The 25,124-nt window shown below is 40.1% G+C and overlaps 2 protein-coding genes across 4 annotated transcripts; one reads left to right on the top strand and one right to left on the bottom strand.

Annotated features, from left to right (window-relative positions):
- Positions 1-36: 36 nt before the first annotated feature.
- Positions 37-5,305, top strand: ATP5MK (ATP synthase membrane subunit k). 3 transcript variants are annotated; one of them, XM_045438778.1, is made up of 5 exons: positions 82-163; positions 698-828; positions 2,946-3,041; positions 3,130-3,222; positions 5,202-5,305. In XM_045438778.1, the coding sequence occupies exons 3-4, from the start codon at positions 2,955-2,957 to the stop codon at positions 3,217-3,219; spliced, it is 177 nt and encodes a 58-aa protein (XP_045294734.1). In that variant the 5' UTR covers positions 82-163; positions 698-828; positions 2,946-2,954; the 3' UTR covers positions 3,220-3,222; positions 5,202-5,305. The 3 variants fall into 3 exon arrangements, with proteins under 3 accessions (XP_045294735.1, XP_045294733.1, XP_045294734.1); XM_045438779.1 differs by lacking the exon at positions 698-828 and having other exon boundaries at positions 37-163; positions 3,130-3,245; XM_045438777.1 differs by lacking the exon at positions 698-828 and having other exon boundaries at positions 38-163.
- TAF5 (TATA-box binding protein associated factor 5) lies at positions 5,290-19,654 on the bottom strand. Its single transcript, XM_045438771.1, has 11 exons — positions 19,030-19,654; positions 16,470-16,707; positions 12,416-12,731; positions 11,483-11,646; positions 11,244-11,379; positions 10,482-10,602; positions 9,479-9,608; positions 7,781-7,945; positions 6,957-7,134; positions 6,621-6,798; positions 5,290-6,348 (listed from the first exon to the last, which is right to left on the bottom strand). Exons 1-11 carry the CDS (start codon positions 19,589-19,591, stop codon positions 6,131-6,133), a joined length of 2,406 nt encoding a protein of 801 aa, XP_045294727.1. The 5' UTR covers positions 19,592-19,654; the 3' UTR covers positions 5,290-6,130.
- Positions 19,655-25,124: the final 5,470 nt, after the last annotated feature.

Here is a 25,124-nt window from a genome sequence, read left to right as displayed (position 1 = left end):
GGAAGCGGAAGGGCGGGACTCCGAGCCGTAGCCAATCGTCACTGAAGGTTGAGTTTCTGTGGCCCGTTGAACGCGGGCGGGGGGAGGTGGCTTCTTCCGGCCGGTGGCGGGCTAGCTGCGTAGGTCGAAGGACACAGCCAGCGGAATTGGTGTCTTTTGCAAGGTCGGTGTGTGGAGGGGAACCCGGGCTCAGGCCTTAAACCTCCGCTTTGCGGGGCCGGCATAAAAATCCCACCGTTCCTGATCCGGGAACACCGCTAGGTTTTCACTTTGGGGTGCGAGAAGGGTGGAGAATGGAAAAGAAATTAGACATAACGAGGGCCGGGGCGCGAGGGGTCGGACTCGCCTGGAAAGCCTCGGGGCGAGACGGATCGGAAATCCCAGAGGCTCCCAGGGTCCCCGAAGGCCCTTAAATTGTATCTTACAATGGAGGACAACGAGGCCCGCAGCGAAGGGAGTCCCCCAAGGTCACCAGCGAAGTAATATTGAATGGAACTCGGGCCTGTGGCCCAATTAACCTCTTCCTCTGTGTGCCCATAGCAGTTTGCTTCCACTGTGCAGTGCTTAGGGAGCTGACGAGCAAGGTCTCCTTTAGCTGCGCTGCAGCCTTTGTCAAAGCGAGAGTGAGTGTGGCCCGGCCCCTGCAGTTCGCCAGGCCCGCAGTAACCGGGTTAGATTTCAGTTTATGTCCGATCAGCCGGAAGGCCTTTCCTAGGAGGTAGCCAGAACAGAGAGAGCTGTAAACTCCTTGAAGTGCAAGAGGCTGCTTCTGGTCCCCGAGTGGCTCTCGACCTTGCCTCCTTGTACCTCGTGATCTCACCATTCCAGGTAGGTGTCCAGTCAGACAGGAAAATTGCAGTTTCAATAAACAGAGAAAGTAGGGAGGGCAGTTGGTCACTTCGGGCCTTTTCTGAAATGCCCATTTTCACAGGTGAAAAAAGACGTGGAAGGCCTAATGTTTAACAAAGGTGGGCCGGTTAATTAGAAACAAGAGCAAGACCCCTTGCTTAGGTTTCTCCACGGGCTACCATTTAACAATTAGTACTTTATTAGTCTTAAGTAATTTCCTCCATTATTATTATGGCTTCCTAAACTTTGTAGGATTTAAAAAGGACTAAGGTTTCAGTGTCAGTTATTCTGTAAAGGGTGCTCTAGCACAAGGGTTCCTGATATTTGTCCAAAAGTAACCTGCGGTTTGCTGAAGGGTGCAGACCCAAGTGCTTGTACCCTTTTCTCCCATTGTTTATTTCACCAGCAACCTTTTACTCTCTACTCCTGCTTCCATCTCATGTGAGCTTCACAAGAGTCTTAAGACCCAGACTAAATTTCAGTTCCTATGCCATGCCCTTCCTTGCAGTCAAAATTAGTCTTCTGTGGAACATCCCAGCCTTCCTCCTATAAAGTGTAAAGAGAAATTTAAACTACTTTAGTATTGTTTCATTTGGACACCACATCCTCTTAAAACTTTTTGTTAGGCACAAGGTCATGGGGTTATCAGTTAATAATTTGATAAAGTTAAGCTTCTGTTTTATGTAGGGTTTCTCCTAGAAACCTACTTAATACCGTAAGAATTCAAAAGTGTATCATGAAGATGAATGCGGGGGAAAAATATGCCTTTAATAAGTCTAGTAAAAGGAAACAGTTAATATAAGAGCTACATTATAAAGATTTACTTTAATGGAGATTTTCCTACTTGAGCTGGAAAGGCCAAGGCCCCAGAGGGGGCTCACGGAAGTTTGGATTTCCTTCATTGTTCCAAGAACCTTATTGAAACAGTGTTCAGAATTAAGGTCATTTGTCCAAATTTTCATTGCCAATTCTATGCACATGAAAGCCTCTGAAGGCCTTTGAATGGTAAACTGGTGAGTGCCAGTTTCCATAGCAACGACTTCCTCGCAGTTCTCTCCCTCTTCATTTCATCAAGAGCCAGCTGAGTCACTGCCACTGCCTACCAATCTCGACCGGACCTCGACCGGCTCGTCTATGTTGCCAATCGACTCGGCGTGGCGTCGGTCGTGGTAGATAGGCGGTCACACATACGAATTTTCAAGTGTTTTGGTGACCTTTGAATGTGCCTTTGTTATTTTTTATTATAACAAATATATGCCTGTGTAAAATATAGGTACTATAGATATGTCTTCCTAAAAGCTTGCATATTTTTCCAGAGTTTTTTTCCTACATAATTACTAACAAGTACTTGGTTTTCTATTCCTGCAGTGTCTTTCAAACTTTAGCTTACATCAGAAACGCCTAGAGGGCATATTAAAACAGATTGCTGGGCCCCAGAATTTCTGATTGAATCAGGCCTCTGATCCCTCCTCTTCCTTCCCATACGGGACAAATTGTGAAAGGGGTTGTGAATTGAGCTTTTGTTGATGGTTACCCTTCTGAGAAACTTTGAAATGTATCACAAGCTCCAACTTGACTCTTAAAACTGATTGATTCCATGCACGGTGTAACATGGTATAGCTAGAGCCAGTAATGAAAATATCGAGCAGCATTGGGTTAGAGGGTGGACTTAGAGAATACTGTATTTTCTTCCTGTGCTGGGTGATTTGATGTATCTTCTGGAATGTTGTATAATAGCAACCAAGGCAAAGTCTTCTTTCTGAAATGTAGTCTTATCAGTAAGGCTTTTTCCACCATCTTTACTGCTACTGTGTTGGGCAAGACATATGTAAAAATTTATAATACTTCTGTGCAATGACTTTTCAGGTTTTTAAACTAGAAAAAAAAAAAGTGGGGAGTGGAGGCACCTGACTGGCTCAGTCAGTGGAGCATGCAACTCTTGATCTCGGTTATGAGCTAGAGTCCCATGTTGGGTGTAGAGATTACTTTAAAAAAATAAAATCTTTAAATTAAAAAAAATATTTTTTCTTTTAAATTGCATCCAACCCATTTATTGTTGCTTTTTTTCTTTTTTTCCTTTTTTTTTTTTAAAAAAGATTGAAATCATGGCAGGACCAGAAACTGATGCCCAATTCCAATTCACTGGTATCAAAAAATATTTCAACTCTTACACTCTCACAGGTAGAATGAATGTGAGTATTAATGATACCTTTCAGCAATTATGTTTTAGAATAATAGAGATGGCAATGGCTCTTGTTTACTTTGTCCTTTCTTTTTTAGTGTGTACTGGCCACATATGGAGGCATCGCTTTGATGGTCTTGTACTTCAAGTTAAGGTCTAAAAAAACACCAGCTGTGAAAGCAACATAAACAGTAAGGAGTTTACATTTAAGTTTGTAAGTTAGACATTTTGTTGTTAGCATTTTTCCCTCACTATGAAAGTAAATTGTCGTCATTGTGCAAAATTATATACAAGAAAAAGAGGAAAGTATTGTTCATATCCCATTACCGTGACGATTTTTGTTAACATTTTGGTTTGGCTCTTTGTTTTTTTTTATTTGGTTTCCAGTGGCTATGAATCATGTCTGTAATACTGTCTTATAGCAAATATGTTATCTATTATTTGAATGCATGAGTGTTTAGGGGCGCCTGGGTGGCTCAGTCGGTTAAGCGTCCGACTTCAGCTCAGGTCACGATCTCACGCTCTGTGAATTCGAGCCCCGCGTCGGGCTCTGGGCTGATGGCTCAGAGCCTGGAGCCTGCTTCCGATTCTGTGTCTCCTTCTCTGCCCCTCCCCCGTTCATGCTCTGTCTCTCTCTCTCTCAAAAATAAATAAACGTTTAAAAAAATTTTTTTTAAATAAATAAATAAAACTGAATGCATGAGTGTTTATGGATATATGATTTTTGAGAGAGAGAGAAAGAGGGCACAAGTGAGAGAGGATCAGAGAATAAATCCCAGGAAGGGCAGAGAGAGAAGTGGAACTCACCTGAAGCAGGTGGGACTCGCCTGATGTGGGACTCAAACTCACAAACCATGAAATCACGACCGGAGCCAAAGTCAGATGCTTGACTGGGCCACCCAGGCGCCCTGTGATATATGATCTATATGTTTCCTGTTAGAATTTTTCAAATATAAATAACATTACATTGAACACTTTTGAGCATGAAATGTTGTATGATTGTTTTAGGCTTAAGTGCTTTTCCAAAGGTTGCGGGGCACCCAGCTTAGTATGAGAGTATCTCTTTTGGACTAGCCAATGTTGAATAATAATCAGTTTCTGGTTTTTGCTCATTTGATGAGTGAAAATACCTTGTCTCTTTTAAGTTGATTTATTTTGCACTCCTAATCCAACGAGCAGGGGAGGGACAGAGAGAGAGAATCCCAAGCAGACCCACGCTGCCAGCATGAACCCCATGTGGGGCTGGAACCCTAAAACTGTCAGATCATGACCTGAGCCAAAACCAGGGATCAGTCACTTAACCGACTGAGCCACCCAGGCACCTCTAATTTGTCTCTTTAATGAAACTACATTTTTTCCATTTGTTTGGCATTTGTATTTTTCTTAACATCCTTTTCATGTGTTTTTCTCATTTAACAATTGTCTTTGTGAAGACTTTATTTCTCTTATATAATCTCTGTAATAATTATTAGCCAACCTTTTAAATACATTACAAATCTATCTTTTGCTGGTTCTAATTTTTATATAAGCAATTTTATTTTTTCCTTAAATTCCCATAGATTTTATTTTCTTCTTATGGTGCCCTACAATCTCCATTTGCCCATGCTTAAGTGAATGAATATTTGTTTTGGTAGTAGATAATGTGCACAAAACCCAAAACCCAGATCTTTAATGTAACTCTCCACAGAAAATTTTTCCTCTGATCATAAGGGTTTTTCCAGTCTCAAAACTGTTGACTATTATTCCAGATACAGTGGCCCATGGCTTATTCCTGACAAACAGGTAGTATTTGCCCAGTTTTCCATTAGGTACCTCCCAACTTTGGGAGGGTGGTAGTATTCTCATTATAAATATGGAGAAATTTTATCTCTGATACTAAGTAACAGATTACTTTCCACTATTTAAAATGTTACTTTGCACCTAGACTTTTCTAATAGCATACTTTCAGTATCATACTGAATTCATAGCAGCTTTTTGTTAAAGGTGAAATGTTAGGTTAAATTGAATTAAGCTGAGAGACATCTTCATTTTGGGGTGGTTACTGACTCTGAGAATCTCATGAATTTGCATTCAATTCCAGGGGCTTCATGGATAGTCCTTATAATTACTGACTGTCTTAAAAGTAGGGTTGAACACAATTGTGTCTAAACTATTTTTGCTTTGTTTATAGGATTTTAAAGTGTACCTCATCTGTTAAGTTCCCATGCCTGGAGAAGCTAATGTCAACTCATCATGTGATACTCAATTTGTACAATAAATTATGAACCTGGAAAAGCTGGTTGTCTTTATTTACAAGATATCAAAAATATAAAAACTGTACAAAATGCAACAAAGGCAAAAAACTGGCAGTGACTTGGTCTAAATCTTTTAGTTTCCCAAAGCAAGGCTCAGTACTGGAGGTAAGCAACTGAAATGTCTGTCTGACTTCAAGTGTACTAGGTTGTATGTAGCTGTTTTAGCTGAAGTAGAACATGGAAGCTAAATTTCTTCACCTGGTTTATGGAGTGGGTGCACTCATAATCCAACAGTTACAAATTCAGATGGCATTGGATGGTTGTACTTCATCTAGTACTTAGAAAGGAACTGTAGTTCACCCTACCCAGTAACATACATTCCACTAGTCATGGGCCAAGCAAAAAGGTTAGTGGATCATTTAACATAGTACTTGAGTGCCATACAGTAACTACATTTTTACAGCAGAAACATACATGCTCATAGAATTCTTCAGCTAAAATTCAAGATGGTATTATATTACTTGATTTGAATCTTGAAGCAGGATGAATTATTGTAATTGATTTTTTTCTAAACATAATAAATTAAAATAGCATTTGAACAGAAAATGCATAGTTTCCACACAATCCAAAGCACCATAAATGTCCCCTCCACGAACATAATACCTCTTATTCAACTAACGGAAATTAGTTAAATGTGGTTGCTATAGAAACGTGGAACTGTCCTGTTCAGATTTTTCAAGCAGCATCCTTCCAGATCCATATAGACAAAACATTCTTTGTAGCTTAAATATTAATCACTGAGGTATTTGCTTTTAGTCTCCCTTTTTCAAACCGTAGCTTCCAAAAGGTCTTTAATACCGATGGTTTATTGCGGACTATAAGCTCCTGCAGCTAGAACCAAGTTTCTTCGAGTAAAATGGAGGTGTACAACTGGCGTTGATTTGGTCATATATGTTCCCAGCAATAACTCCTGTGAATTCTCAGGTAAATTTATATGCCCAGTGGCTGTAGTAAAGTCATCGGTCTCTAAATCTTCAAATGCTTTGACAGCATCCCATAACCGGACTGTATTATCCATCGAACCTACAGGGAAATCAAAGGAAACCATTTAGTAGCATCTACCATATTTAGATTCTGACATTTTGTCAATTATACTTCCTATATTTACTGGTGAAAAAAATCTACTTGATTAATAACTCTTCCTTCTAAAGGACCATTTCAAGCAGTTTAACCTGAGAAGTCAATACACATGTTGACTGGAATCATGGCTAAGAGAAGCAAAACCTAACATAGTCAACGCTCCTGTTTCATTTCAATACCATCCCTTTACCACAAAGTCATTTCTAGTCATTTACCTGATGCCAAAATTTCACCATCTCTACTAAACCTAAGTGAACAAACTGTATCAGTGTGGCCTTTTAATTCTCCAACCATCAAACCATGTCCAATATCCCAAAGGAGTACTCTGCCATCCGTTGCTCCTGTAGCCAGGAATCTCCCATTGGGAGAAAATGTCAAGGAATGAATTGGTCCCTAGAAAAGAAGTCCATAGAAATAATCAAAAGGTTAAAAAAGAAAATAAGACAAAGCTAGAATTTTAAAGCTTAGTGGAATGAGTAGTTTCTTTAAAATGTGTCACTGATTAATTTTTAAAATATTCTCTCAGAAGCAAACTTGTATGTGTAAAATACCTTGTGTCCAGTGAATATCCTTACACAGTTCCCATTCAGGACATCCCAGAGTCGCACAGTTCTGTCTGCAGAGCCCGTAGCAACATAATTAGAATTTGGATGGAATCTAGTACAATTCACATCAGCAAGATGGCCAGCAAATATCCTTAAAGGCTGATAGTGGTCAGTAGCCCAGAGCCTTTTAAAAAATACATTGAAAGCAACAAATGATAGTTAATAGTTAACTACCAAAATTCGAACATAAATAATAGAAACACCATGTGAAATGTTAGCTCCAAATGGGGGACCCTTCACTAGCTACCTGATTGAGGTAAAGAAAATGGACTGGTGGAGACGAAATAACATTCTTAAGGAAAACTAAGTTGATGTAGAACAATATTTTTTTTTAATTCTGTAGTTCTCTGTACCCCCCTTTCTTTATCCCAATTCCTAGTCTAACCTATAGAAAAGTATTTTTCCCTAGTTTTGGCTTCCACAAAATTAGTTTCTAATCTGAGTTACCTCATCCTGAACAAGAGATCACAGGAAAACAGGGGTGCACATAATGGTTGTGAAAGACAAGGTTTAGCATCTAGCTAAGGGAGGGGCTGGAAGCATGTTAATAAGCTAGCTTGAGGAAAAAAAGCAGGACTCTTAATGTTGGTATAGACATAACTGCAGTCATAGTAATACTTCTCCCAAATTCATTTTCAAATAAGGAGCTATAAATATTGACACTCTTGAAAAGTTGATCCCAAATAATAGGAGTGAAAATGAGTTTGGCTGGAGTTTGTAATTCCCAAAAAGTAACCATTCTGCCAGTCATAAGATCACAATGTTCTTACCGAGCTACTCGATCATGGCCCCCTGACACAAAATAATAGCCATATGGGGAAAACTGTGTGTCCCATACTGGGTAGTTGTGTCCTTTATATCCCACCAAGCAAGTAAATGTTTGAAGACTCCACAATCTAACAGTCCCATCCTCTGAAGAAGAAAGCAAGTAGTTCCTGCAAGAAGAGAAGGTAATACATTTGACTCCCAGCGTAACTTAGTTACCTGTCCAGTTTCTCTGTACATTTGAGTATGTTAAATAACAGCTGAGACATCTCACTTTTACTTCATACATGGAATTCACAGTAGATAACAAAAGTTGAAAGTACTAACCAAACTAACATTAGCTGTGACACTATACACCTAGGCACCTACTGAATGAGGTTACGTTATTTTTAAAAGTATATTGGAAAAGTCACAGTTCTTATAAAAAATTATACCAAAGAGTACCAACAAAAAACATGGTCAAAAAGTTCAATTGAGAAAAACTAAAAAATGTGATACAAGATGTTACTTAAAATTCAACAATTTTTTACTTTAAAATGAAGATGCTATTTTCCTATCCTGTATGACTTAATATAAGCATTTAAAAGAAGTGTCTTGGGGCGCCTGGGTGGCTCAGTAGGTTAAGCGTCCGACTTCGGCTCAGGTCATGATCTCGCGGTTCGTGAGTTCAAGCCCCACGTCAGGCTCTGTGCTGATGGCTCAGAGCCTGGAGCCTGTTTCAGATTCTGTGTCTCCCTCTCTCTCTGACCCTCCCCCGTTCATGCTCTGTCTCTCTCTGTCTCAAAAATAAATACACGTTAAAAAAAAATTTTAAGTAGGCTTCACACCCAGCACAGAACCCAATGCAGGGCTTGAACTCACGACCCTGAGAGCAAGACCTGAACTGAGCTCAAGAGTCAGGACGTTTAAACTGACTGAGCCACCCAGATGCCCCAAAAGGAAGTGTCTTTTCAACAAAAAAAATACAAAAACGAAAACACTATAGACCTGTAAATAATAGTTTACCCTTCTCAGAGATAAACACAAAAGCTGAACAACTCAGAAAGTTACGGTTTTCACTGAAATCAGAGGTTTCCCTCCGGTAAAAATGTTTCATCTGTCTAAACCCTATCAAAGTTTCATTCTCAAGGTTTCATAAAGATGAAAATCTTAGTGGACTGAAAGCTATTATCCAAGTAAGATACAAATGGTATTATAAATATAAAATTCCCTTCCATTTCTACAGAATGTCAGAGATCATGAAAAATAAGTAAATACCTATTTGTGGGTTTCAAATTCCCTTTTCAGTATCCTTAGTTCTTTTGATTATACAAATTCTTCAACTGACATCTAATAACCTTTAATATCAGGAATTTGTTCAGAATTTGGAGATGATGGAATACGGCAGTAGCCACAAACCCAAGACAAGAACCCAAAGAAGCAATTCAGCTCCTATCGGGGTTATACAAAAACTAAAGCAAATTTTTAAGGCCAACAAACCTGGAAGCCGTGCATCTCGAGTCTATAAATTTAAGTATAAAGTTGCTACCTTGTATACCAATACCCCAAGATGAATTAGCAAATGGCAAGAGTCTAACAGATAATGCGTGAGAGGCAACCATGAGATTTTTCTAACAGAATTTTTCCCCACGTTTCCAGTAGTTAACTTTTATAATCTCAAATTTTATAATGTAGCAGTATTTCATTTTTTGTTTGTATTTTACCTATCTGGACTGAAGCTGGCTCCATAGACAGGTCCGCTGTGACCATACAAAATCTTCAACTCACTTGCTGTTTTCTCATCCATTATTCTTTCTAAGACATCATCTGATTCCTTGTCTATGAGGCTAAGATCTAAAATGGTGCAGAAATACTGATTTTTAAAACCACATTCACTTAAAAAGTATATTCATTAGAACATTTTAAGGCAATCAAATCATTGTTTAGGAGAAGAACTAACATTTGAACAGTTCCTCTTACATACCAACCACTGCTAATACCTCTAAATTAGGTGGTATCAGCCCAGTGTATAGAAGAGGAAACTGAGGTTCAGGATAGTTAAAAATTTGCCAGAGTGCACAGAGCTACTCCATGTGGGAACTATGATTGAAACTCAAAGTAACCACTCTATCATAATGTTCTACACAAATGAAAACTATGGAAATATTAAAAATTTTTTGAAAATGTATTCTCTTGTTTAAACAATACATTTAGCAAGAAACTTTCTTTAAAGTGAAATCCTAACCCTATTTCTTTTTTAGCCATTTTTATGTTTAAAACAGAAAGTACAATCCCAGTATTTACTTTAAAGGCATGTTTTAAATTAACAGGCAGTCATAAAAGTAGATTTTTAACCTTAAGGAGTTTTCCAACCCAATCCTCTCATCCTACAGATGAGAAAACTGAGGCCTAGAGAAGTTAAACCGGTCTAGTACCCCTGTCTCCTAATTGCCACTCCAATGCACTTTTCACTGTTGGGAACATTAGCATTTTTTTTTTTTTTTTTTTTTAAGTAAGCTCCATGCCCAACATGGAGCTTGAACTCACAACCCCGAGATCAAGTGTCACATGCTCCACCGACTGAGCCAGCCAGGCACCCTGGGAATGTTAACATTTTGAGTTAAAGTGAAATTCTGCTAAGATCACAATCTCTTGTGTATATTCCCTGGATTCCAGATTGGTGTAAACTAAGGACAGGTTCACATCCTAACAGGTCATCTCAGTTACCTGCTGCCTGTTTAACACTACGAAGCTTTTTGGGTGTCACAGACCACACTCTAACAGTTGAATCTGCAAAACCTCCAGCAATCAAACTAGAATCATCAGTGACATCCACTGCAGTGAGGCCCTGCCAATGAAAAAATAAAAACTTTGTACTAAACAATAATGTCTTGGGGGAAAAAATTACAATTACATGTTAGAGAATACATAATGATAGCTCTTTTTCTCATATAAAATACCATTAGAGATTTCATTCTCCAAGGAAACCCACTGTTTGAAAGTATTTACTTTGAGAACACGTCATCATTCACCCCTTTACGCCCTCCAAATTAGGAGCACATGATACGAAGAAAACGTTAGTCATTTTTGTACTTTGCTAATTATATCCTCAAAAGATTATAAACAATCTATAAAGACAGAATCCTTAATAAAAAGTATTAAGTTTATCAAGTACGTAAGCCAAGTTAAATAGAGATTAACTACACAGTTTCCTCCTCAAAGACAAGCAGAATTCTAATCAGTGAAACAACACACACATAACCAAGATTCTGGCATCTACAAGTTGCTAAAGGTCTTTTCAACATTGCCTTCTAGCTATTCCAAGCAGCGTCCAATTATCCTTGTCTAACTTCTGTCTTTAAGCTATATTTACATCAAGAGTTTAAAAAAGAAAACTCCGTTTAAGTTAACACATCTAGGTTTCTTTTAATGGTAAGTCACCATTTTACATGACTCTCCAGGCAGAAATTGCGCAATGATCTCACCAACCTGGTAAGCATTGAGGAATGTATAGAAACAAATGGAGGGTAAACAGTCTGGCCCAAGGCGTACTCGTTTGGTGGTTTCTTTCATATTCATTATCTTATCCAACTTATCTGAATCTTTCAACTCAGGAAGAGGGATTCTGTAAAAGAAAAACAGACTGAAAAGTACTCTGAATTACTGAATTCTCTACAACAATATATCACCTTATACCTCTACACATGTTCCTGAAGTTTTTTCCTCACCTGTTTTGAGGTGGAGCATTGGGATCTTGTTTTTTGCTTTTGGACCCAATACTATCTTTTTTAGGTTTCTTCTTTTTAGGTTTTCCTTCTTCATTTTCTCCTTCTTCATCTTCATCATCCAAAGGTACCTCAATTTCTGGTTCTTTTAATAAGCCAAAAAATACCTAGAAGTCAAAAACGCCAACATTTTTGAAAGGAGTATTTCACTCATTGATATATCCTTTTCATATCTTGATAGGATGAATCACAATTACAATACAGTAATTTATATCCTGAAGCAGATTCTGTAGTTTTCTACCCAATAGCCAATCCCTCTTCCTTACTAACAGAACCCTGATTTTGCTGGAACAGCAATTTGCTCAGTGAAATAATTTCTGTTCCCAGAATCCTTTGCAGCTAGGAATAGCCATATAATGTCATTCTGGCCAATAGATGTACCCACAAATATATACTGGGTAAGATTTTAGGAAGAAAATATTGTTTTCCTGATAACAAAAGAGATTTAGCAGGGATATGCCTTCTGTCCTCCCCCTTCAGACTTCCTGGAATGTAGGTGCAGTGCTGGAGCTGCAACAGCCATCTGTGAGCACAAAGAAGAAAGCCACATTCTAAAGATGGTGGAGCAGAAACTAGAAGCAGCCAGGCTCCTTGATGGCACTGTGGAGCCCTCATGCGAGTCCAAGAGGGCTTTTCTCTGCAATTCATTATATGTATGCAAAATCCCTCACTTGTTTCAGCCACTGTAGTCAGGGTTCTGTTCAATGCAACCATTCCCAAATTCTCATCTATACAGCATCCTTAGATCATGAAACTTAGTATATAGTGTACAATTATTCCCAAACTAGCTATAAGAAAAATGTGTAAATTATGGAGATGGAAATGCTACAGTTTTTCATAATCTGCATTACATAGTTCTTAGGTTTATTCCCATACCTTTGACTTGTTTGCCTCTCGTTTAGCCTCTCCTGCCAAACTTCCCACCATCGCATCTATCTGTTGCTTACTACGCGGCATCCCATCAAAGATGTCAATGTAGAGGTGCTCCTGAACTATGTTCCATATCTGATTGTTCTGTTTCTCCTGAAGATGCCTCTTCAAGAGTTGGTACGAGTCACGGGAAATACGCAGAACAAATTTACTTGTTCGAAAATCCAACATGGTCTCATTCCCTTTCATGTGTTCCTTTTTGGTAAGACTAGATAATACTCGTAGGTCATCCTGGTAATAACATTCCTGATCTCCATGGAACCTGTTTCAGTGATTTTAAAAAGTCATTTTTCAATGTAATCATTAAGGGATCTTTTCTCCCCCATATATTTATAAACATCCCAGAATATTTTCAATGTAGCAGTCTGAATAATCCTGGACTAAGCTACAGGATCAGAAGTAACTCATTTCAAAATGATTACAATTCAGTTTCTGAATTCATCCTGAAATTTAAAAATTTTAATTCTCTAATGAAATGTATCATTAACATTTTAAGAGAATCTGAAATAAATACCTTAAGTGAATGAAACATATCTACCACTGGTAAACATATGAATTAGAATTCTTGCTTTACTAAATTTTATGTCCTCTCAAAACCCACTTTTAAAAACTTTTTATTATGGAAAGTTTTGAACATACACAATAGAAACTAGTATAATTAACTCAATGAACCTATCACTCAGCTTCTTAACAATAATCAATACATGTCATCCTCATAAAACTCACCCATTTTCAATGATTTCTTATATTCTTAATACCAGACATATTTATTAAACATCAGTATAATAATATAACTAAAGGACAAACAAATGTGGATGCCAAAGAATGAACACTTCCATTTACTCACCATTACCAAAGGTAATTAAGTAAAGCTTTCAGCCTTGGTGACAATTAGTAAATTTAAATGTACTTTTGTTTCTACAAATCTCAATTTTCCTGATAAAGTAAAATTAAAGATTATATATTTGGCACTCACTAAGAGCAGCAAACAATGCAAAAACAATTAGAGAACAATGACTAAACATAATAATATAATCTAGCTCTGATACAGAGTCAATACATTCCTAAACTGTTACCTGTGTTACCCTGCTATGACTCGTCAAGACATGAACTAAGGTTTCTGTCAAGATTTGAGTGAAATTAGGAATCTCAGCCTCTTGGTGTTCACATCAGTCACTGCCTGTAACCTCATCTGAGCATGGTGTCTGGGCAAGGGTTGAGACCATCCATAACAAGGAGACAGAGTCCTCTGTGATATTCCACCTTCCCACGTGAGGAGATGGCTACCCCATTAGACTGGGAGAGGAAGAGGTTTTTTGATGACAACACTGTAAGAAAAATTAGCTTACAGTAGAAGTTGTCATCATCAGCCTCTGTTCTTTTTTCAACAACACTGAGTTATAGAACGTTTACTTTATAACCTTCTATTAGGCATTTGTACAATAACGAATGGCATAGAAGCTAGGGGTCCCGAGTTCTATTACTCATCTATTGCTATTACTTGTGTTATCTGACAAGTCCTGGCTTTTGGATCTATTGCTTGTACTAAAGTGCTCTCATTCAAACTGTTAAGTACCGCCTCCTTTTTAAACACTCCTTTCTTTGGCTTCTTTTTTTTTTAATTTTTTAAATGTTTATTTATTTTTTTGAGAGAGAGAGAGAGACAGCACAAGCAGAGGAGGGGAAGAGATCTCGAACCACGAGATCCTGACCTGAGCCACTTCACCAACTAAGCCACCCAGGCACCCCTCCTTTCTTTGGCTTCTAAAACTCAATACCCTCTGTGCTTGCTTAGGCAGCACATATATGAAAACTCAATACCCTCCTGCTTTTCCTCCTACTTCTCTGACCTCTCCTTGCATACCTCTTCTACTTGGCCATCTCTTACACTCTTTTTCTATCTCTTCCACTCCAAATGCTGGAGTTCCCTAAGGCTCAGTACAGCCCTTTTATTGATTTACTTCATACTCCTACCCCCACCCCAGATGATCTCATACATATCCATCAATATCATACACAACTGCAATTTATAGCTCCAGTCCCTACATCTCCTCTGAGCTCCAGAGCCTTATATATCATCCACCTATCAACTTGACATCTCTTAAATGAGTCAAAGGCATATTCAGACCTGAACTCAAGATTACTCCACAACCTCACAAACCAGGTCCTCTTCAAGGGTTTTCTATCTTAGCAAAAAGCACCCCTATCCAGGTGGGGGAGCCAGAAACCTAGGGGTTAGCAATAATGCTTTCATCTCCCTCACCTCCATATCCAATCCATCACCAACTGCCTTACCAATATGTCTACTTCCCTTCACAAACACTACTGCATCCTGGCCTAGTGTTTCTCAGCAGAACAATTTGGGGCAAATAATTCTTTGCTTAGTGGGATTACACACACATATTAGAATATTTCGTATCCCTAAGCCACCTGCTCCTCCCCACCCTAGTCATTATGACAACCAAAACACCTCCACACATTTTCAAATAGCCCAGAGAAAGAAGGAATAATATTACCCCAAGTTGAGAACCACTAAAATAACCTCCAAAACTGGTCACTCTAGAGTCACTCTGTCTCTCTCCCACTATCTATTTTCCCAACTGCATAAAGGTCCTTTCAAAATGCAAATTGGGGGGCGCTTGAGTGGCTCAGTTGGTTAAGTGTCTGACTTCGTCTCAGGTCATGATCTCATGGTTGGTGAGTTTGAGCCCTGCATCAGGCTCCGGGCTGACAGCTCAGAGCCTGGAACCTGCTTCAGATTCTGTGTCTCCCTCTGTCTGCCCCTCCACTGCTCGCACTCCATCTCTCGTATTGTCTCAAAAATAAATAAACATTAAAAAAAAAATTAATGCAAATTGGGGTGTCTGGCTAGCTCAGTTAGTAGACCATGTAACTCTTTTTCTCAGGGTTGTGAGTTCAAGCCCCACTTTAGGTGAAGAGATTACTTTAAGAAAAAAATAAAATTTAAAAAAAAAAAAAAGCAAGTCTAATAATGACACGGTCCTTCAATGACTTCTGTAGCACAGACACCTCACTGTCCCCAAATATCCTTTTTTTTCTTTATTCCTCCACAACAGAATAGCTGAATATTAGCTAAGCATATAAACACCTAGGCAAAGGCCACATTTCCTACCTCCCTTGTAGGTAAGTGTGGCCGTTGACTAATGACGTAAAAAAAAAAGTGTGTGCAACTTCCAGGAAGGATGTGTGCCCTCCCTGCTGACTGTAACACTGATGTGATTGCTTAGAACCAAAGAGCCATCTTGTGCCACAGGTGGAAGCTGTATGACAAGGATGGTAGAATAACGAGATCGAGAGAGCCTGAGTCCCTGGTAATCAAGGACTCTATGCCAGTCCTGGACTGCTCTACCTCTATGAGAGAGAAATAAACTGTTATCATATTTAAGCCTCTGCTGTTTGGGTTTTCAGCCATTCTTGGTCTAATCTAATCCTAACACCACTTTCTATTGCTCTTAGGATAAAAGAAAAAAATAAACTTTTATTTTATTTATGCCATTATTGTTTTGAGTTTTCAGTGTATCTCAACCAAATCTAATCCTACCCAGTACAACCCATTACTGCTCTCAGGATAAATAAAGACCCTCAACGTGGCCCAAAAACCTGCCTGTTCCAGCCCAGCTTAATGTTATATTATACCCAACCCCATACTCTGCTCCAGCCACACTGGCCTTCTTTTATCTCTATACCTCCCACCATCCCTCCTGCCAGAGCTGTCACATATGCTTTTCCCTCTTCTCTTCATCTGGTAACTCCTACCCAATCTTCAGATCTTACCTCAAGCATCACTTCCTCTAGGAGCCTTCCCTGACTTCTCCAACTAGATCAAACCCCTTTTTTAGGTTCTCAGAGCACCAGGTACCTCTCCTTTATGAAATACTTTTGGAGTTACAATCTTACATTAGTGTGGTTACAGATGTGTATATACATTATATATATATATATATATACTATATATATAATATATATAAAATTCACATACTTCTCAAAAAATGATTTTGCTTCATTCTCATGTTGATTGTAGACTAGTTCCAAGTACATGTGTACAAACAGAGGATAAAAGAGTTGGGATAATTCTGCCCGATGGCAGTCCAAAGAACATTCAATGAAGTGTTTCAGTCCACTATAGTATTCTTCATACATTGTGGGGTCTCCTTGTTGGTTGTAAGCTGATAGCACAGCACTGACATCCGGCTGGTCTTCTACAGCTACACTTCCAACTGTTTAAAACACAAAAAACAACTTTCAAGAAAATGGCCTGATAAGCACCAAATGACTAAGACTGTTTTGCTAAGGTCCAGAGGTAAATGGTTTCTCAAATGTTTGTCTCTCACCAAACTCTTCTCCAACACAATCACATGATCTTTCAATGAAATTTTCACCTTGTTTCAGTCACCCATCCAAAACTCCTTCGGCTTGTCCATATCTTCTTGTTTTAATGTTAATGATTCTTTTTTAAATGTTTTCATTTATTTATTTTGAGAGAGAGAGCATGCGCACACACAGGAAAATACATGCATGCACAAGCACAGGAGGGGCAGAGAGAGAGGAAGAGAGAAAATACCAAGCAGGTTTCACCCTGTCAGTGCAGAGCCCAATGTGGGGCTCAATCTATGACCTGAGCCAAAATCAACAGTCAGATGCTCAACCGACTTAGCCACCCAGGTGCCCCTCAGCTTGTCCATATCTTAAAATAAAAATTCCAAATCAATAACAAAACAGGTCAATATTTTTCCTGCAGCTACCTTTTTCTAAAGACAAATTTCCTAAAACATGACATGTGCAAATCAAACAAGTATATTAATCTTCTCTCAAGGCTTAGTGTAAATGGCACCCACCACCACGAAGCCATGCCCTGAAATAACATTCCCAGCTCTCTGAGCTATTTACATATTTTGTAACTTTCCTGTAACACATCCTATCCTGTAGAATATGTGTATATCAATCACTCCTTACAAAATGCAAGCATTTTAAGGATGGGAAGGACTAGCCTTATTTATGTTTCCAACAGATAATTCAATGTTATATGCTTAAAATAATTCCCATAAACATTCCAGGGAAGAAAACATTAGTATTTGTTTGTAATGTAGCAATACCAAACAATGATACACCTGTCAATCTAATCAGCTTTTGATCGTTGGAAATTATACTACTGCTGTGTTCTTAAATGCACAAATGTTATAAGTTCTTTTGGTTACTGTGATGGCTTTTTTTCCTCCTTATTGGTTCCTGAATTTTGATAGATCAAGTTTCCAAAAAGATGAGATATTATAGAAAAATAATCAACATAATTTATCCATCTTATAGTTAATCCATAAAATTTAGCACTCAGAAAAGATTACTCTCAATCACAGTTTTGCACATTTCTGTTTACAGGATACAATGCTATATATTCATACTTCATGTCTAGCAATGCTGCAAAGATTGGGTCTCATAAATGCAGATTAATTTGGCTAGAGGCTCTGCCCTGGATAACTTAATCACACAAACATTTATTATCAGCTCAGGATCACCTTTGAGACATTATATTGTGTATGAATTTTACTGCATAGACTTTGCAACAACAGCTGCTAGGTAAAGGCTGGGACGGAGGTCTCAGGTGATAGGTGCTAGACATAAACTTATCAGTACCAGGCATTTTATATACATATAATATCCGTATATATATAATATACATATTATAGGTATGTATGTAGATATGTATGTATAGATATGTATGTATGTGTATATACGTATATACCCATGTGTATATATGTATAACCCATTTAATAGAGAAAAAAAATTCAAACTCAGGAAGAATCAGCATCACATCACGCAAGTAAAAACAACAGAGACAGAATCCCAACCCCGGTCTGAACCTATTCCTAAATGAATGGCTCTCAAACTTTGCCAGACATTAATACCCCTTGGAAACATATTTTCAAAAATGGAGATTCTTAAACTCCACCTCTACACGATCTGATTAGTGAATCAGTCTGAAGTCTGAAGTGATGCCCAGAAATCTGCATTCCCCTATAGGTTTACCACTAGTAACAACCTATATTTTGAGAAATACTGGCTGTTTGGTCCAAAGCAAAGGTCCGCTGGCCTTTCCCAGTTCGTTTTCTGATCTCCAAAATAGAGGTAATGTCTAGCTCACAGTGGAATTGTGAGAATTAGGATAGATCAAATATTTTAAGTAATTACTTAAAGAAGCTAGTACAGAACGGTACAAATATTATTACTGTTAATGCAGACCTGCCAAGGCTCAAGAGCCCAAAAAAGAGGAAAGGGGCCAAAAGCCTGAAGGTCCTCGCCTCTCGGCGCCCACCTTCCCCAGACATCCCTCTGCTCAACAGCTCTCCTCAGCCTCTCACTGGAACTGACAGCTCGGAAGAGGGTTTGACTGCGCAGCCGGCGCACTAGAGAAAGGGGCGGGCATGTGGTCCTAGAGGCGGGCCCAGGAAATTCAAAACAAGCCCGCAGAGGTGCAGGCCTGCCTGCCTCTGCCTTCCCGGCTTGCTCCCCTTCGTGCCCTACCTCCCCGGGACTCCGCGGCTCACCTTTCCCCGGAGCCGCAGGACCTGTCGCTAAGCCCGAGACGGCGGCGGCCCCCGAAGCACCGGTTCCCGGAGGGTCAGTGGCAGCGGGGCCGGGGGCCGAGGCTGTGACCCGGCTGAGAAGCGCGCTAGCCGCCTCAGCACCGGCGCCGTCCGCCTCTCCCGGGACTCCGGTGCCCGCCACTGCCTCCTCCAGCAGCCGGGCCTCACGGCGCAGCGCCTCTTCAGCCTCGCGGAGATTGCTCTGCCGCAGGAACTGCAGCACGGCCAGCAGAGTCTGTCGGTCGTGGGGAGCTCCGGCCTCCGGAGCAGCGGCGGGCACCGTGGCCGCCCCCGCCGGAGCAACGGCGGAGACAGCCACCGAGGGTTTGGGGGTCCCACCATCCCCGCCGGCCGACGACGACGCCGCCGCAACGTTCCCGCCGCCGCCGTTAGGGCCGTTGTTGGTAGTGCCGCCGCCACCCTCGCCAGCGCCGTCCCCCGCCTGCGGAGGTAGCAGCGTCGGCGGTCCCTCAGGCTCTAACTTGACCGCCACCTCCGTCTGCTCCTCCGCCAGCGCCGCCATCTTGCGGCTGAGCCACTTCGCGCCGTCAAGCGTGATTGCGTTTTCGCCACATGGAGGGCGGGGAGGAGCGTTTTACGACAGCTTGGGAAGGCAATATACGGCAGTAGGAGGGGCGAGAAAGAAGGCGAAAAAGAATGGGAGCAAGAGCACTTTCAAAAGTGAGTGACAGAAAGGCAGGAAGTGGGAGGTGGCGACCGCCTATAGCGTTTGCGTGTAATAATTACCGTTTATTTCAGACCAGCTATTTTTAGGCACTGTGAGAGGTATTTTACATTTTATGACCTCCTTTAATTCAACAATCTTATAAGGGAGTGTTAGCCTCACTTTACAGGTGACTGAACCGAGACCCAAAGAGGTTAAAATAACTTGCCAAAGCCAGGCAAGAAGAAAGTGAGTGTCAAGATTCCAATCCAGGTCTCTTGTAAACGTAGCCAGAAGGAAGCTTCTGAGATACTGGTAATGTTTTATATTTTGATCTGGGTGGTGGTGACTTTTTTTTTTTCAACTTTTACTTTTGTAAAAATTAAGCTACACGCTTTAAGTTTTGTGAACTTTACAGCATGTATGTTATATATAGTTGTTATTTTAAATTTTGGTTTACTTTATTTGTTTATTTTGAGGGAAAGAGCGAGAGAGAGACAGCAAGCAGGAGAGGTGTAGAGAGTGAGGGAGAGAAAGAATCCCAAGCAAGCTGTAGGCACTGTCAGCGCAGAGCCTGACCCTGGGCTCAGATTCACGAACCGTGAGATCATGACCTAAGCTGAAATCAAGAGTTGATGCTTAGTGGACTGAGCCACCGAGGTGCCCCTAAAAACAATTTTCTTAACGTTTATTTTTGAAAGACAGACACAGAATTCCAAGCCCGCTCCAGGCTCTGAGCTGTCAGCACAGAGCCCAACAAAGGCTTGAGCCCATGAACCTGATGAGATCATGACCTGAGCCAAAGTCAGAAGCTTAACCGACAGAGCCACCCAGGCGCCCCTATATATTTCAATCAAAAGTTGAATACCTAAATTTTGTCATTGAGAAATGTGTACGTTCTGTATTCATGCTATGTTATCTTTTGTTACAAATAAACTGTATTTTAACCTTGTATTTAAAATATTATGTGCCGTTTTGTAATGCTTCACAGGTTATAAAACGCTGCTGCATATTTTATCTCATTTGAATCTCACAACTCTGGGGCTAGATGCAGACAAGTGAGCCAAGGGAGTTGGGAAAATCTAGCACAATTATTCAAGTTGTTGGTTTTTAGGTCTTACTGGCTTCCTTCAACGATATTTAGTAGCTGAATGACCTGGAGCAAGTTACTTAACTCAAGTTGCCCAATTTCTAAAATAGGGATAATAATTGTACCTACCTCACAGAGTTGTGTAAAGATTAAATGAGATAATGTATATATAATACCTAACATGTAATAAATAGCTGTTGGTTACTTTTCCTTCACCTTAAAAGGTGTCCTGTAAATGTTTTATAAAGTCCAATTATGATGTTCAGGGTGATATTAAGACTGAAATATGAAGCTTAACTAATTGCGTATCTAAAGTAAGATTATGGAACATGGGGGAAGAGAGGGTGGAGGGGAAGATGAGCAGAAGTTGGTTAGCATTTACCCAGCACTTACCAACAGAGAGAGAACCTCAATCTCTTATGAGGTGGGGAGAATTTGTCCTTTTCCTTAGGATCATTCAACTAATTTTTCTGATTCAGTATTCACTAATTAACTTGATAAGTGGTAAATTATTGAGCACTTAAGTGAGGGATGCCATGAATAACAAGCCCAGGCATGTTTATTGTTCCCTGGGAAGTTACTTTACCCCTTACTAATAGTAAATTAGCATTCTGGTGCAGACATTAGTCTTGAGAATCAGATCCTGGAAACTGGATCCGTCTGTACAGCTGAAACCCGGATAGTGGGACTCACAAAAGTACAGCCACCCCTCTTCCCTCTGTAGGGTCTACCTTTCACCTAGCTTTGTCCCTTAAGTTCCAAAAAGTCTCGGTTGGAACTTTATACCACAGTAAAGTATATTGAATAACTGCAAGGCCCACTTTTAATTTTTGTTTCTCTTTTCCTTTTTTTTTTTTTTTTTTTTTTTTTTTTACTTTATTTACCTAGAGGTGCCTGGGTGGCTCAGTTGGTTGAGCATCTGACTTTGGTTCAGGTCACGATCTCAGTTTGGAAGTTCAAGCCCCACATCAGGCTTGTTGCTGTCAGCACAGATCCTGCTTTGGATCCTCTATCCCTCTCTCTCTCTCTCTGCCCCTCTACTGCTCACACTTGCTCTCAAAAATAATTTAAAAATTAAATAATTAAATAACTAATTATTAAAAATTATTAAAAATTAAATAATAATTAAATAATTTAAAATTTTTTTTAATTTTTTAAAAGTTTATTCACCTATTTTTAGAGAGAGTGAGTGGGGGAGGGACAGAGAGAGAGGGGGAGAGAATCCAGAAGAGGGAAAGCCCAATGCGGGGCTCGAACTCCTGAACCATGAGATCATGACAAGAGCCAAAATCAAGAGTTGGGTGCCTAACCAGCTGGGCCACCCAGGTACCCCTCCCCTTCCTTTCTAATCCCTACTCTCATTCTCCTTCTGCTCTCTTCTTGGGGTGTATTAAGAAGTCAAGTGTCAATCTGTATCTTGTTCCTTTACAGAAGAGCTACTCTTTCTCTCTGGTTGTTTCTCTTTCTCTTCCATGTTCTTTCTTTTACTCTTCATGTGTCAAGGGTTGGACTTTTCATGTCTATTCTGATTAGACCTTTATGCACTCATTCAATCTGAGATTTTTTTTTTAATTCTGGGAATTTGGGAACATTATATCTACAAATATTTTCTCCTTTCTATTTTTCTCCTTCTTCTTGTATTCTTATAGTACAGATATTGATACTTTTATTTCTTTTTTTTTTAATTTTCTTTAAAGTTTATTTATTTATTTTTGAGAGAAAGACCAAGAGAGTGAGCAGGTGAGGGGCAGAGAGAGAGGGAGAGAGAATGTCAAGCAGGCTCCAGGCTGTCAGCATGGAGTGCAATGTGGGGTTCAAACTCACAAACCGGGGCGCCTGGGTGGCGCAGTCGGTTAAGCGTCCGACTTCAGCCAGGTCATGATCTCGCGGTCCGTGAGTTCGAGCCCCGCGTCGGGCTCTGGGCTGATGGCTCAGAGCCTGGAGCCTGTTTCCGATTCTGTGTCTCCCTCTCTCTCTGCCCCTCCCCCGTTCATGCTTTGTCTCTCTCTGTCCCAAAAATAAATAAACGTTGAAAAAAAAAAATTTAAAAAAAAACAAAAACAAAAAAAAAAAAAACAAACTCACAAACCATGAAATCATGACCTGAGCTGAAACCAGGAGTCGGACACTTGACTGAGCCACCCAGGCACTCCAATGCTTTTATTTCTATCTTCTAGGTCTGCTTTCACATTTTCATATTTACCCCTTCCTATACCTTCTGGAAAAGTTCCTCTACCTGATGTTTCAGTGTAATCATTCTCGGCCGAGATCCATATTACTACATAACCCATTTATTGAATTATTTACTTCAACCATTATATTTTTCATAGTATTTTGAATGGTTATTCATGATTTATTATCCTGCTTTAACCCATTTGGGAGATTTTGTCCCTCCTGGGGACATTTGGCAATATATAGAGACGTTTTTGGTCACCACAGCTCACGGTGGTGCTGCTGGCATCTAACCTGTAGAAGCCAGGGATGCTGCTAAACTTCCCACAATTCACAAGACAGCCCCATCCCACCACAGCAAAGAATTATCTGGCCCAAAATGTCAATAGTGCCCAAATAGACAACCCGTGATGTAACCAATATGAACTCCTTTCTTTTGGGGGATATTATTTATTTAAATTTTCATCTGATGCACTTAATCTGTTTTAACTAGTCTAAACTCTTCAGTTTCTCACTTCAATGTGAGTTGCACCTGCTATATCTCATTACTTTTCTCGATTAATTTGTATTTCAGTGGAGCTATAAGCTACCTTGGCTAATATGTATACCCAGAGGGAGAGGCAGAAGCCCAGCATTGGAAAAAGGTGAGAGATGCACCAAAAGGAGGAAAGTCTATAGTGTCACTGTCTGGGCTCCATCACCCCATTTGCCAATTCACACGCACACATGTGCACACACACACATCCTCAGGATTTTCACAGTTTTTACAGATGTGTCAATTTGGGTGCCATCTCAGGTTGGGTATGATGGGGAGACCAGCCACCAGTGTGAACTTACCATCTTGTTTGGTTCCTAAGTTTAAACTCATACCAGGGGGATCAGGCTGAAAGTTCCAACCCTCTAATCACATGGTTTTTTTCAGACCTCATCCTAAGGCTATCCAGGTGTCTTCAACCTCCAGTCATCTCTTCAGCATACAAAAAGACACTTATTGGGGCGCCTGGGTGGCTCAGTCGGTTGGGCGGCTGACTTCGGCTCAGGTCATGATCTCGCGGTCCGTGAGTTTGAGCCCCGCGTCGGGCTCTGTGCTGACGGCTCAGAGCCTGGGGCCTGTTTCGGATTCTGTGTCTCCCTCTCTCTGACCCTCCCCCGTTCATGCTCTGTCTCTCTCTGTCTCAAGAATAAATAAACATTAAAAAAAAAAAATTAAAAAAAAAAAAAGACACTTATTACTTAAGAGATTCCATAGATTTTGTGCCTTATATACTGGGGGTGGAGGGAGGGGCCCACAGAGGCCAAATGGATATTTCTCATTAAGTCACAAATAGTTTTACTATGTCCTTTCCAATGTTCTTTACTGTGTGCCTTTTATTTATTTTTCTTGTCTTATTGCAGTAGCTAGGACTTGCAATATGGTGTTGAATACGAGTGGTTAGGGGAAAGTAGACGTGCTTGCTTCATTCCTTATCTTAGGGAGAAAATACTTAGTTTTTTATTATTAAGTATGATGTTCACTGTGAGGTTTTTATAAATGCCCTTTATCAAGTTAAGAACATTTCTGGGTAGTGGTATACTTTGTATCTCAGTTCTTAAAACCTGTGTAACATTGATTAGGCTCAGATTATGTATATGCAGCTTGAGGATAAGCCCAACTTTATAGGACCATTTTATTGATCTCCTTAATCTCCCCAACACTTCTCTTTCTGGTCCTCTAGCTGGAAAAGGGAGTGGGCTTTAATTTTCTGCTCTGCTGTGTACTCCCTGAAAATGCAACTACTGTGGAGCCAAGAAGCAAGAGGATATACAGTGAAAACAGTAGTGGGGACGCCCCCTTGCTCTTGGGACCAGAGTTCTCCTCTCAGAGTTTTAGGTGCCTGCCTGGCCTCCACTGTCATCCCACATCCATTGCCACGATGGACCTGCCTATGGACTGGTGTGGGAGAGAATGGAAAAACAAAAACAAAGGAAAGTTTGGATTTCCCTCATTCTTTGTGACCTACAGTGGTCCCCTTTCCCGCCCCTGAAACCATGATAGAGGATTTCTCTCAGAGTTCTATCTTACACACCTGGTGCACAGTTCTGAATTTCAGCTTGTGTTTGAGTCCAGGCCAGGAGATACCAGAGGAAAAA

The sequence above is a fragment of the Leopardus geoffroyi genome, chromosome D2, assembly GCF_018350155.1.
Source record: "Leopardus geoffroyi isolate Oge1 chromosome D2, O.geoffroyi_Oge1_pat1.0, whole genome shotgun sequence".
Lineage (NCBI taxonomy): Eukaryota > Metazoa > Chordata > Mammalia > Carnivora > Felidae > Leopardus > Leopardus geoffroyi.
The sequence above is the reverse complement of the archived record's forward strand: the minus strand, read 5'-3'. Positions and strand labels throughout refer to the sequence as shown.